We start from the raw sequence: 14,579 nt of genomic DNA, 5'->3' as shown, positions 1-14,579 counted from the left end.
TGTCATTAATTTTCCTACTCGGGAAGTAAAGGTCAGCAGCACATTGATAGATAACCGTTTTATAGACCAAGATAGGTTTAAAAACATAAATTCTTGTCCTGTCGAGAATGGCCTTTCTGATCATGATGCTCAACTAATTACAGTATATGACATAGCTCCATTCAATAATTCAAAACTACCCTCCCAAGTTGTGCATTCAATTAATGACTCAACAATTAGAAATTTCAGAGAAAATCTTCAGCAGCTAGACTGGGATCAGGTGTACAAGGAACCTGATGCTAATTTAAAATATAACTTATTTCATGATACACTTGTAAGAGAATCTGAAAACTGTTTCCCCAAGAAAGTAGTTAAATCTAATTATAAGAAACAATGCAAAAAACCATGGCATACTAAAGGAATAAAAATATCTTGTAACCACAAAAGGAAACAGTATCTAACAACAAGAAAGAGTAATGACCCAGAAACAGCCAAATATTATAAAAACTATTGTGCTACATTAAGAAAGGTTATTAAAAAGTCCAGAAGCATGTGCATCATGTCTGAGATTAATACCTCTGATAACAAAATCAAAACAATTTGGAATATTATTACAAGGAAGACAGGGCAACCAAGAGCACAGGATGACGGCATCACCATCAAAGTGAATGGAAACTTGATAAACAACAAGCCGGAAGTCGAAAACATTTGGAATAATCATTTTTTAAATGTTGTAGAGAAAATAGGATCTAAATGTTCATTAGAAGAAGCAAGGCAGTTAATGGAAGAGACCTTACCCACACCATTTGATACAATTGAAATTCCACCCACCTCTCCTTCTGAAATTAGGAAGATAATAAACTCTCTCAAGAATAAAAGCTCACATGGAATTGATGGCATTTCCAGCAGGGTAATAAAAGCTTGTTCCCAAGAAATAAGTGGAATTCTTAGCCACATATGCAATAGCTCTCAGAAGCAGGGTATTTTCTCACATAGACTGAAGTCTGTCATTGTTAAAACACTGCATAAAAAAGGGGATACGTCTGATGTCAACAACTACCACCCAATCTCTCTTCTGACTATCTTATCCAAAATTCTTGAAAAGGTAATGTATTGTAGAGTAGCTTCACACCTTTGTAAAAATAAAGTTTGAACAAAATGTCAGTTTGGTTTACAGAAGGGTTTTTCAACGGAAAATGCTATATATACTTTCACTAATGAAATATTAAATGCTCTGAGTAACTGGAAGTCACCCGTTGGGATTTTTTGTGATCTATCAAAGGCTTTGATTGTGTAAATCATGGAATACTTTTAGGTAAGCTCAAGAACTGTGGTATGAATGGGACAGTGCTCAAATGGTTTAAATCATACCTAACTGGAAGAGTGCAGAAAATTGAAATAAGCAGTTCACATAATATGCAAAAAACTGGTGATTTCTCAAACTGGGCAACAATCAAGAATGGGGTGCCGCAAGGTTCGGTCTTGGGTCCTTTGCTGTTCTTAATATATATTAATGACTTGCCATTCTGTATTCACGAAGATGCAAAGCTGCTACTTTTTTTCCTATGATACAAGTATAGCTATCACACCCAACAGACAAGAATTACCTGGTGAAATTGTAAACGATGTTTTTCAGAAAATCATTAAGTGGTTCTCTGCAAATGGGCTCTCATTAAATTTTGACAAAACACAGTATATACAGTTCCACACAGTAAATGGAATGACACCATTAATAAATATAGACTTCGATCAGAAATCGGTAGCTAAGGTGGAGTATTCAAAATTTCTAGGCATATGCATTGATGAGGGGTTGAACTGGAAAAAACACACTGAGGATTTGTTGAAACGTTTGAGTTCAGCTACTTCTGCTATTAGGGTCATTGCAAATTTTGGCAATATACATCTCAGTAAATTAGCTTACCATGCCTATTTTCATTCTCTGCTTTTGTATGGCATCATATTCTGGGGTAACTCATCATTGAGTAAAAGAGTGTTCATTGCACAAAGCATGTAATCAGAATGATTGCTGGAGCTCATCCAAGATCATCCTGCAGACACTTATTTAAAGAGCTAGGGATCTTCACTGTAGCCTCTCTCTCTCTCTCTCTCTCTCTCTCTCTCTCTCTCTCTATATATATATATATATATATATATATATATATATATATATATATATATATACACTCATGAAATTTGTTATTAACAATCCGAACGAATTCAAAAGTAATAGCAGTGTACATGGCTACAACACTAGGAGGAAGGATGATCTTCACTACTCAAGGTTAAATCTAACTTTGGCTCAGAAGGGGGTAAATTATGCTGCCACAAAAGTCTTTGGTCACTTACCTAATGGCATTAAAAATCTGACAGATAGCCATATAGCATTTAAAAGGAAATTAAAAGAATTTCTTAATGGCATCTCCTACTCATTAGATGAATTTGTGGATATAGCAAGTGGGTAATTTCCCCAAACCCCACAAAATAAATAAATAAATAAAAATAAAAAAATTAAAAATATTAAGTGTTATGTAATATTTTGTGTAATGTAATATCTTGTATAGACACCTGATATTAACCTGACACGTTCCACATCATTACGAAGTGTCGTATCCGTGATCTGTGGAACAAGTACTAATCTAATCTAATCTAAACCTGAGTTGAAATATGCTTGTTTCTGTTGCAACAGATGGGGCACCGTCGTTGCTGGGAGTCAATGTTGGATTTATAACACAGATGAAAGAACATATAAAATGTGTTCTTGGCACAACACATGATCTCCTTGGAATCCACTGCATTCTACATCAAAAGAATCGTTGTGCAAAGTACATTAAAGTTAAAAATGTTATGTTTTGTAATCGCGACAGGAACGGTTGTGGAGTTGCCGCTAACGAAAACGCAGCGGGACCGAATGGGAGTGACCTACAAACAAACCAGACGGACGAATGGGAATGGAAGGACAAGCACGATGACAGAAAACTGAGCAAGACACCAAGATCAACCACAGAGTATTAAGCAAAGGGCTTCCTCATAAATGGGAAGTAAGCACACACAATGGAAACACGATGTCTGTAAGTGAGATATCAACCGACTCAATGCAAATACCAGACTGCCTCGCTGAGTGAGAGGCAGCTACCTAAATACACAACAGGGTATGTCGCTATTGGCCGCTGGGACCACGTGCTCCATAGTGGCGCCCTCACAGTAGACTCGGGCCCAGGAGTGTGCGCAGCCACAGCCTACGGTGTTACTGCTGCAGAGACCTCTAGTGGTCATTGAGTTCCGTGTCATCTGGTGCGGATTTGAAACCTGTGGCGCTCAGTACCAGATTATGGATACCATGGTACAAATTTCATCCAGTCAAGCAACCTGAGACATAAGCAGTTTAAAACTTTTCTTGAAGAAAGTGGTAGTCAGTATGGTGATCTCCCGTGTCACTGTAATGTGCACTAGTGGAGAAGGGGTCATGTCTAATCAAAATCATCCTGTTCCTAAGTTGCAGGGAAAAAACCTGGACGTGTGACTTAACTAGCCATGCTGATTTAACACGTCACTTGAATGATTTAAACACCTCACCCCAAGGCAAGGGCATTATCAAAACAGATATGTATTATAGGATCAAAGGCTCCAAAACGGCACTGGATCTGTGGACAAATCAAATGCTGGCTGAAAATGCTGTGCATTTTCCAAAGCCATCACACGTGCTTACTGCAGATATTAGTCTATCTGAAGAAATCCTACAAAATCTCCGTAATCAGTTTGAGTTTGGGTTTCAAGGCATAGAAATGTTGCCTGTTAAGTTTCAGCTCTTTGTAAACCCATATTCAGTGGCCAACAATGTTCCTACCAGGTATCAAAGGAAACTGTTAAATTTACAATTTGGCAGTTTGTTGAAGCACAAATATAATCACAAAGAAGATATGACTGATTTCTACAAAAATGTTACCCAAACCAGATTTATGAGGTAGTATGCACCTTGCACATGGATATTATATATGTTTGGTTTGACGCATGTGAGCAAACAATTTTTTCCTTTTATTAAATTATCAAAGTCCAAATCCCAAAACACCCTGTCAGATCACAACCTAACATGCAAATATTGCAAACACTGGTAAACTAGTTAAAGAAACATGAAACAGGAAATGTCCATGTAATTGTTCTGTACTAGTAGCAAAAATGGTATTACATTGTGTTGTTAATACCAGATCTGTTTCCTGGCTTTCCTAATTGCTGCAACCCCCACACACCGCTTCCCCTGCACTAGTAGCAGTACAGAGGATGATGATGTCACATGCTGCAGTCCTCTTCCTTGGGAGCACATTCAGAGGTGTGGGCTGATGTCACACTAGCACAACCTGTCTTCCCCCGTACTGTAGCAATCTCCTACTTGCCCACCAACAGGAGGAACTGCTGCATTCCTCCATACAATCCTAGCAATGAGGAGTGGTGTTACTTATGTTTCACGAGGCACATCCGTGGGCTGCTGTGCCCATTCACCTCTCAGATCCTTACTGTCTTCACTGTAACTTGGACAAGAGACACAAAGAACTACCAGTTGGGCCAAGATTTTTTTAAAGGAGAATTACTCCTCCATCATTCCCATTTTATCCTTTCTTTTACAGATAGAATGTGCTCACAAGGAAAAGTAATTGGAGTTATATTGCTGTATTAGTGTATTTCTCTTCTCTCACATTACACATTTTGCCTTTTAAGATAATATCTGTTGATTTAGAGAAATCAAGAGGAGAGTTAGAAAGAGTTGTAAGATTATACTACTACACAGAAACAGAATGATTGCCAATAGTTACTTTTGAGTGGTGAAACTCCAGTAATGCCAACAGACACACATTAAATACAAAACACTAACCTAGTTTTCAGTTACATATGAAAGCTAGAATAACTTTTCGTACTTTTAATGTGTGGCTGTTGAAGGTAATAGAATTTCACCTCCTGAAAGTAAGTACTGGGCAACCTTTCTGTTTCCTTGTACTTTTGTAGTTTTCTCCAGTGAATTTTTCTTTAGACAGAACCATAAGATTATTGAATCCAAACTGTAAAATAAGTGAGATAGATATGTCATCAAACTTTCAGGACAACCCTTAGATGTTTACATTTACAAGGAATCCATAGTAATATTTTGAGACCTATCTTCATTGATTCAATACTTTTATATGCAGAAGAGAGCATAAACTTATGTGTGAACTCAAATCTTTGCTTTCAGAAAGAAGAATCTATGTTCAGTACAATGGAAATCACGATCAGTCCTTGGATAGCCAACTGTATATAGTGTACACCAAATACCTTGATAAACGTTTCTCCCCAAGAGTAACTACCCTGCAGATCACTGATCTTCGCTGTACTCAACACCTTATTCCATTGAAACAGTAAAAGAAATTATTAATCATGCCATATCAAATCTTCGAATTTGGCTAAAAACGGATAAGCCTGAAGAAACAATGAAAAAATTATCTATAGTTTTATGTGAGGAACATCATTTCAAACCTTTTCTTTTTGCTCGATGACACCCACCACAAATTAATGAAAGGAAACAAGTTTATTGCTTACTGCAATTTCGCTGTTGATGTTCTAAAATTTTGACATCACACATGATGTTTAAATTTATTAATTCTTTACTACTGACTCCATTTGCAGCACATTTTGCAGACCATACCTGCATATATCACTGAATGTATTTTCAAAATTACTTCATTAATCTGTCACCTTTTAATTAACAGATTAATGAAGTATTGGGCAAACACAAAAAAAAGTACCTACTTCACTGGAAATGGAAGGGAGCCACTGATTATGAAATTCCTTCCATGTTGAACTTGGCATGAAAATAAAATATGAAACCATACCAGAATTTCTTGGGCCATTCAGCTACTGAAATGAAAATGTACTAACCTTCAGTAACATCCTACTATGTAAAGATTTGTCCAAACTTGAAGACTGAAATCAACATTTTGCTCAGTTCCACCTTTCTGAATTCACCAACGATTTATACAGATCAAGCAAAGACAGGCAGTGACAACTCAGTAGGATGCATAATACTACAGAAAATTATCAAGCGTACGTGGAAGCCACCACTGTTAGGAAAGCAGTAAAATACTGTAGATCTTGCATACAACTAACCAACTTCCTAAGTGCAGTGAAGAGCCTGAGAAAATCAAACGGTAACAAAAGTGTGGCACATATACTTATATACTTTGTTAAAGAAGTCACTACAAATAAATCAGCAGGTGTACTAACAATTTGTTGTGGATTCAAGGGTGCAGTGTAATTTTTCATAAAGACACAAATGAGAACTTGGTGAAATGAAAAATTAATTAGGTAAAATTCTGCTTATAGACTTGTTTACCAGGTTGAGCTTAATCAATGAAAAAGTGACAAATATAACACACGGACACTATAGGATTGGACCAAGGTCTCAAAAGGATTTCATTACGGCAGGTTGCAACCTGTAATAGCATTATGTTCCTAGTTTACTAATTGGATAGAAACAAGTGGTTCATATCAACTGTTGTGCACTTGGGCTTAAATCTATGGCAGATTTCCAGCTCACTTGTTCTGAACAGTACTGGAGGAATCTCCTTAATGTAATTTTTGCAGTGTAAAAAAAGGGGGGGGGGGGGGAGAATAAAAGAAAGAGAAGTGTACCATCCGCTACACTCTTGTGACAGATACAATTCATAACAAAAATCAATTATCGGAACATTGGTTAATGCAGAGGTTTCCCTTCCGACTTTGCCTAGAGTATTGTTGTCAGCCTTAAACATGTCATTCAGCTATTAAAATATATGTGTTCTAACTGTCCACATACACTATGCACATGGTTTGAAGGTGTTTTATATGACGATATGTCTTTTTTTTATTGTGTGATTAGTTTGAGTAGTTTCTAGTGGTGTCTCTTTCAGTCATTAATTCATACCAAGATTTTTTGTAAATAGCAATTAACCAAGTGCAGAGTAGAATAGCCATGACAGAAAATCATATAAATACAAATGGTTGCTTATGTGATTTAATTTTTGTTCTAGGCTGTTGAAAATCCAACACATCAAGAAATCCGAGATGTACTTTCTTCAGCGGGCTTAAAAATTGGAGTGGAGAATAAATACTACTGTCGAGAACGAAGCAAAGAGATGCTGTACAGAGGCCGAATTAGAGTGCAGCTTAAAAATGATGATGGAACACCATTTAATCCAGACTTACCAACAAGTAAAGTAAAATATTGATGAAAAATCATTGAGAAATGTAGTTTATAACATGTGAACCACAATGACTGGAGTCATATGAAATTTGCGTTAAACCAGATAGACTAGAAACAAAAGTAAAGTATAATTTCAGCAGAGTTGTTGTAGCACTTATTCTGATTCAATATGTCTATCACGACGTAACTAATAGTGCCAGTCTCCTAATTGAGCAGCCAACTATGTCTTTTATTATACAGGGTGACTTTTCACTTTGTAATGATATACAGTTAGTGCTGGAAAGAATCAAAACATTATTCGCCACTTATCATATTAACCAGTATTTGCAGTCATCACTACTTTATTGAAGCTCACAAGCAACGAGTTGAAAAAACATAAAACTTCTCTTCTTCTGCTTCGTTAGGACCCTTCAGGATCACATGTGGCTTGTTTTGTACATCTTCTTTCTTCCCAATACCTCTTCAAACTCTCCCTTCCTCTGTTTCTTTCTTCTTTTGTTAAGACAACTTTGATTTTGATGTCCGGCCACCTGTGACCGTCCACCAACCCTTTACATTTCTCCCTGTCGTGTACTACTGCCTGCAGATTCCTTTCTTTTATTCCTACAGCTTTTCAGTCATCTCTTACTTCCTTCACCCAGTTGTTTCCTGTATGACATGTTGCATTCCATATCTTCTTAATCAACCTCTCCTCATCCATCCTCATGATGTGCCCAACCAATCGTAACCTCCTCTTCCGTATCTTGCTCGGTATGGGTTCAATATTTTCATACAGTTACTGTCGTGTTCTGTGTATCCAGATATCCCCATGTTTTTTGGTGCCCCATATGCATCTCAAAATTATCCGCTCCTCCTCCTCTAACTGTATACAAGCTCTCTTGCTGAGTGTGATCATTTCTGATGCATGCAGAGCAGCATTTCTCACAATTGCTGTGTAGTCTCACAATTTGGCATTGTATGGCATTTTTCTTGCCATATGTTGTTTTCACCACATGCTGAAGCTTCTGCTAAAGCTGTGCCCTGTCTACTGTGCTACTGTTGCTCCATATGCCACCAGTTATCTTCTCCCCCAAATAACGAAAACTGTTGACTTTCTCAATCACTTGGCCATCAATCTTCCAGTCAGACTGAGTGTTCAGTGTGTTGATCTTCTTATATGCAATCTTCCGTCTGACCTTTTCTGCTGTTTCGGCTAGATTTTTAGTGCTGTCTTTCCCTCTTCTTCTGTCTCATTTAAGAGTGCCACATCATCTGCGAATGCCAGGCAGTCCACTGTTGCATTATGTTTGACCTTGTATCCTGTTTGCACACCTTTGATCTTCATGTTACTGTTTAGTTGTCTCCACTGTCTCACTACTTCGTCCAAAACTAGGTTAAATAAAATTGGTGACAGGCCAACATGCCGGACTCCTGTTTTTATTTCAAAGCTGTCTGACAGCGTACTGCGATGTCTGATCCTGGCAGTAGTGTCACTTAATGTTTCCTTTATTATTGCATGTGTTGTAGCATCCAGTCCTCTATCTTCTAACACATCAAGCAGAGTACTTCTGTCAGCTGAATCGTAGGTCTTTTGGAAGTCCACAAATGTCACTATTATGTTTTTTCCTTTCCTGTGCCTGTGTCCTATTATCCTTTTTGTTCCAAATATCTGTTCTGTACAGTTCCTACCTTTTTTAAAGCCACACAGCTCCTATTGTCGGCCCCAGTTGTTCTTCAACTCTGTTTAGCAAGATTATCGACAAAACCTTCTGCCCTTTGTTCAAGAGTAAGATGCCCCTTTAGGTATCCAGTACTTTCTTGTCCCCTTTCTTGTGTAGTGGTATTATAACGACTTCTTTCCAGTTTATGGATATTTTCTTATTTCTCCAGATATCCATTATTATACAGTACATATTTCTTTCTATTTCAGACCCACCCACTTGATCTTTTCAGCACAGATACCATCACTGCCTGATTCCTTGTTGTTTTTGAGGTTTTTAATTGCCTCTCCTACTTCTACCCTGGTGGGTGCATTGTCTAGACTATCCTGAGTTTCGTCCCTAGAGCATGTGTCCACTTTACTGTCAGTGCTTCTGCATTCAGCAAATCCCTAAAATACCTAGCCATTTCCTCACACACCTCTTTCTGGCCAGTTTTTATTGTGCCATCCTGTCCTATTACAGAGGGTTCTTTTGCCTCGAAGCCTTTAATTCTGCTCTTCATTTCTCTGCCAAAGATTTGTGATTTGTGTTTCTTGAAGGCCTTGTTTGCTTCTTCAGATTTCTCATTCCATTTACTTCTCTCAGCATTTCTGATCATTTCTCTAGCAATTTTTCTTACATTCTGGAAGTTCGACTAGTCTTCGTGCTTTTTGCAGGATTGCCATTTCATCCATACTTTCTTCCTGGTCTCGACTGCATTCTCACATTCAGTCGTCCATCACTCATGCTTCCTTTTCTTGTTCTTAGTAGCCAGTTGCACTGCCTCTTCTTCCATCATATCTCTCACTCTCTTCCAATCACTCGGAACTGTCATTCTCTTTGCATACTCTGCTCTGTGCTTTTTCAGAAGATCTAGGTCGATTCTGTGAGTGTTTATGGTCCTACGTTTCCTTGCTCTGTTGGGTATCCATCTGCATTTTATTTCGACAGGGTAGTAATCTGATTCCATTCTGCTATTTTTCCTCACTTTTGTGTTGATAATCTCTCTGTGACTCTTGTCACGGATTTCTACATGGTCTAGCTGTTTTTCCCCAATCCTGTTTCTAGGGCTGGCCGACATTGTTTTCTTGCTTGCCTTAGTTTTGTAATGAGTGGTCATTATTCTCATCTTGTGTCTCTTACAAAGGTCCACTAATCTCTCACAATTCTTGTTTGTTCTCTTGCGGGCTGAATAACCTCCCACAGGACCTCTAAATGTCCTTTCCATGCGTATTTGTGCATTAAAATCTCCTAGCAAAATAGACACCTGTTTTGTCCACATCTGTCACTACCTTATCTAAAGTGGACCAAAAATGTTCAGTTACTGCTTCATCTTTTTTGTTCTTATCATTTGTTGGTGCATGTGCATGTGCAACCTATTGTACAGGTTTTGGTTCCTATTTTCGTTGTCAGATATGACAGTATCTCATTTGTGCCCTTCTACACATTGATATTATCCAGGTATCTACGATCTACTACAAAAGCTGTGCCAAACATAAAAGGTTGCTTTGGCACTCAAACACTGGGTTTCCCTTTCAGAATTACTCTGCTTCCATTGTGCTTTCGTCCCTCAATCTTGTTTTCTGTAGTGCCAGTATGCCAGTCGCAAGTTCTCTCATACTGTCAAGAACTTGCTTTAGCTTACCCATCTTCATCATTGTCTGTATGTTTATGGTTCCCATTTTAATAGTCTGTTTTGGTCTGATTTTGTGTCCATAATTTAGATTGGATTTTGAGGTACTGGTAGGTTCGCAGTTGGTTCGCAGTTTCGTTTCGCACCTGATGCAGTCGCCCCAGAATCTGATAGCCTGCTTGCTGTGACCTCGGTCAATAAGAGCTTAGCCCCCTGGGTATATTTGTAATTATCACATGCTTCAGACTGCTTCACAAGCTGAAGTTTCACCTTTGGCTACTGCATTTGCAGCAGCGTGGTTACAACTGAGGTGGTTAGCCCCAGAGGATGTAATCAGGCCGCCCCACAGGGATCAGACACCTTTTGTGGCCGCCCCACTGGAGTACAGATGCCACTTTGTTGTGAGAAGGTTTTTCCGCCTTGATAACCATTGGGATTGGCCAAATCTTCTTTTGAAATGACTGGCCATCTTCTTCCACCCATCAAGCTGTTGCCCTTTTCACGCTACAATTTTGATTGAGAATGATAAAGAAAAAGGATAGGCTTAGCATAAGCTTGGGTTCTCCTTCTGGAAGCTAAGCTACCACTGACATAGCCCTCCAGATCCAGGGCACGCGAACCTCCTCACCCACAGAGATAGTTCTATGTTAAGGCGGTGTCCCCTTAGGAGGAAAAATATAAAACTAAATAATTCATATGCAAAATGATAATATTATAAAGATACCGCACAGAAGTTTGATCTAAATGAAGCATGTTGGTCACAAGATGCACAAAAAGTTTTAGTTGTAAATGAATTTGTACTTCCTCCACGTTTGACTGAGTAGAACTACTTGGTGAATAAAGCTGAATGAATGTGACATACTTTTACGTTTATGTTAATTTCTCACATGCCTTCTCTGTCATCAGTGCGTGGCTGACTGTTCCAGCAACCGAAGCTTTTCCTCTAAACAAAAGACTTTGCCTTTAATTGTATACTACACTGTTGGTCAAACAAAATAGCAGAAGATGAATTCTTGTCTGCAAGTTGTCTCTACTTTCTTCTGGCAGTATTTTTAATATGTGTCAAAGTTACAACATCATTTTCAAAAATGATAGGTAAACATAATAACTTCAAATGAAGTCTCAACACAAGGACCTATTGGCTAGTAGTTAACTTTGCTGGAAGACTGCACTAACAGTCTTTTGCTATATATGGCAGCCATTAAGCAGGAAAGTATTTGTTGTTGTTTCTTTAACTTGTGCTGGTAAAAAGACAGAGCAGTCATTGTGACTTACTTTATGTACAAGGTTGTACTGAAAATTAATGCCTCCAAATTTTTTATGTGAAAACCCGTAAATCTTTTTAAATAAAACAAACTTTATTAACATTCTACATCTTTATTCTTCATGTCTGCATATTTATTTCCCAACATAATCACCCTGGTGACATACACATTTCTCCCAACAAGAGACCAGTTTATTGACACCATCACCCCCTCTCTATGAATGTGAAGTCCACAAAGATGCTCTTAAAGTTTTGGAAACAGCTGAAAATCGGTTGGGGCCAGTTGAGACTGTGTGGAGGATGATCGCTGACAGTAAACCCAAGGTATTTGATTCTTACAGATGTCACAGCCTTCATGTATGGTCTGGAATTGTCATGCTGAGGGAAGGGTACTCCATTTGTGGAAAGTTAGAGGCTTGATTACAGCATACTTTCCTCACACACCAACATAGTTACATTACACACCATCATGTTACACACTACAATTCAGAACGTTCTAGTGGCAGAGGAATGTAACTTGCATCAGCGAAACAGGAAAGTCGACCGAGTAAAATGCATGATGTATATGACCAGCAGAAAAATGCTGATATCAGAGCACAAAAGGGGCAAATATGCTCCGGTTTTAAAGACACTGACTGAAAAGAGGGGTGCCAGCTGCCTCACTCAACCTTCCTCAGCACCTTTAAAAATTTTCCAAAAGATTTCGGCATGCAAACATATTTGCACTTTTTTTAACTTGCAACCCACGTCTCACTTCCATAAGCTCCCCTAATGTAACTTGCTCTCACCCATTAGTTTATTGTTCTAAGTCACTCGTATCCATCCACTCTCACTTGCTCATTCTCACTCACTCATTCAACCCAACTCATTGTCATTATCTCTTTGTATCTCTCTGTCACCGTCTAATGTCTCACATCCACAATCTTCTTTTTTCTGCCCTACTACTGCTGTCTCCTCTCACTGTCACTGTCTCCTCTTATTGCTATTTCATTCATTCCTTTGCACTGCTGCTGTCACTCTCTCTCTCTTCCTCGTTGTCATAGGGTCTGTCTGTCATTGTCAGTAGCTCTCGCCCACTTCCACTTTCTCCTTTTCTTTATCCCTCTCCCACTGGCACTGTCTCCATCACTGTTTCCCTAGCACTGTTCAGTCACTGTCAGCTATGTTCCTTTGCCACTGCCCTCTCTTTCTCTCACACTGCCATTGTCTTCTTTGCTTTTTTATATCACAAATAATGTCTACTGTCATCCAGTTCTACATCTCTTTGCCACTGCCACTGTCTCCTCATTTCTGAGCATAAAAAATTGCGAATATGTTTACATGCTAAAATTTTTTAGATAATTTTTAAAAGTGCTGAAGAAGATAGAATGAGCAGCTGGTGCTGCACTTTTCAGTCACAGTGTTTGAAACAGGAGCACATCCGCCTTTTTTTGTGCTTCAATATGAGCATTTTTCTGCTGGTACCCTTCTTTTCCCTGCCACAGCAGGGCATGTCACTCATGTGAAAAGAACTTTACAAATCAATAAAATTTTATTAGTTTACTTATGCGATATTGAAATAATGCAAAACTACTCACACCAGATTTTATGTGCACAAAAATCTTACATATTATTCAGTACTGCAACATTGAGTTTCGCCCGCATCTCGTGGTCGTGCGGTAGCGTTCTCGCTTCCCACGCCCGGGTTCCCGGGTTCGATTCCCGGCGGGCTCAGGGATTTTCTCTGCCTCGTGATGGCTGGGTGTTGTGTGCTGTCCTTAGGTTAGTTAGGTTTAAGTAGTTCTAAGTTCTAGGGGACTGATGACCATAGATGTAAAGTCCCATAGTGCTCAGAGCCATTTGAACCATTGAGTTTCCTGAACCCTCTGGGTGATAATGGAAACATTTTACAGCATATTTCTCTGTGCTGTGTCACTTTATAAACTATATTTTTGCTTCATACCAAATTTTGTGTGTACAAGTAGGGTAACTTTGAACCTCTGTATCTCAAACAGGGATAAAAATATCAAGAAAATCTTCCAGGTTGTTCAAGATTGAGGCCTTAGGAGTATATCATAAAAGTTACAACCATTTACTGTGCATAGCCATCTTGGAATCCGTGGGTCAGTTTTGGTACCCAAAAAAACATATTTTTGGGGTGTTTCTCAATAACGAGTAAAGAGTTTTGAAAATGGAAAGATACATGCATAGCAATAGAGAGTATAATGTTAAAATTTGAGCGATTTTCTGTGGTTATTTATTCTTTAGATTTTGCTGCACACTGGAATTTGTGCATATTTTACACGTACATGTAAGGTAACTTTTAACCTTTGTATCTAAGAAATCGATAACAAAGTCAATAAAATTTTCGAGGTTGTTCTGGATTGGGACCTTAGCAATATGTAGTAAAAATTTCAGTCATTTACTGTGTATAGGCTTCCTGGAATCTGGGCTATGGTTTTGGTATGAAAAATTGGTTAAAAACATTTTTTTTTTTTTTTTGGGGGGGGGGGGGGGGGGGAGTTTCTCTGAGGAACTGCCCACTAGCTAATAACTTAATAACTTGGAACCTCTGTGTACTGGAAACAGATAAATATATCAAGAAAATTTTCAAGGTTGTTCAAGTTCGGGATCTTAGAAATATATCATAAAAGTTTCAGCAATTTGCTGTGCATGGATGTCTTGGAATGCACAGCTCAGTTTTGGTACAAAAAATGGTAAAAAAAATCTTTTTTGGGATTTTCTAAGGATATGCCCATGAACTAATGGTGCCTCCATAAGCCCCTTATGGCCCACCTTAGACCACATCAAATGCAAAAAGAATCAACTGATTTGCTACAT

General features: G+C 38.4%; 1 protein-coding gene across 1 annotated transcript in view; it reads left to right on the top strand.

The window, feature by feature from the left end:
• Window positions 1–14,579, top strand: part of LOC124594942 (signal recognition particle 19 kDa protein) — a 74,586-nt gene that overhangs the window by 54,599 nt on the left and 5,408 nt on the right. Inside the window, exon 3 of the mRNA XM_047133445.1 lies at window positions 7,011–7,191. Within this exon, the coding sequence (XP_046989401.1) occupies window positions 7,011–7,191 (181 nt within the window). The remainder of the gene's footprint in view (window positions 1–7,010; window positions 7,192–14,579) is intronic.

The sequence above is a fragment of the Schistocerca americana genome, chromosome 2, assembly GCF_021461395.2.
Source record: "Schistocerca americana isolate TAMUIC-IGC-003095 chromosome 2, iqSchAmer2.1, whole genome shotgun sequence".
NCBI lineage: Eukaryota > Metazoa > Arthropoda > Insecta > Orthoptera > Acrididae > Schistocerca > Schistocerca americana.
The sequence above is the reverse complement of the archived record's forward strand: the minus strand, read 5'-3'. Positions and strand labels throughout refer to the sequence as shown.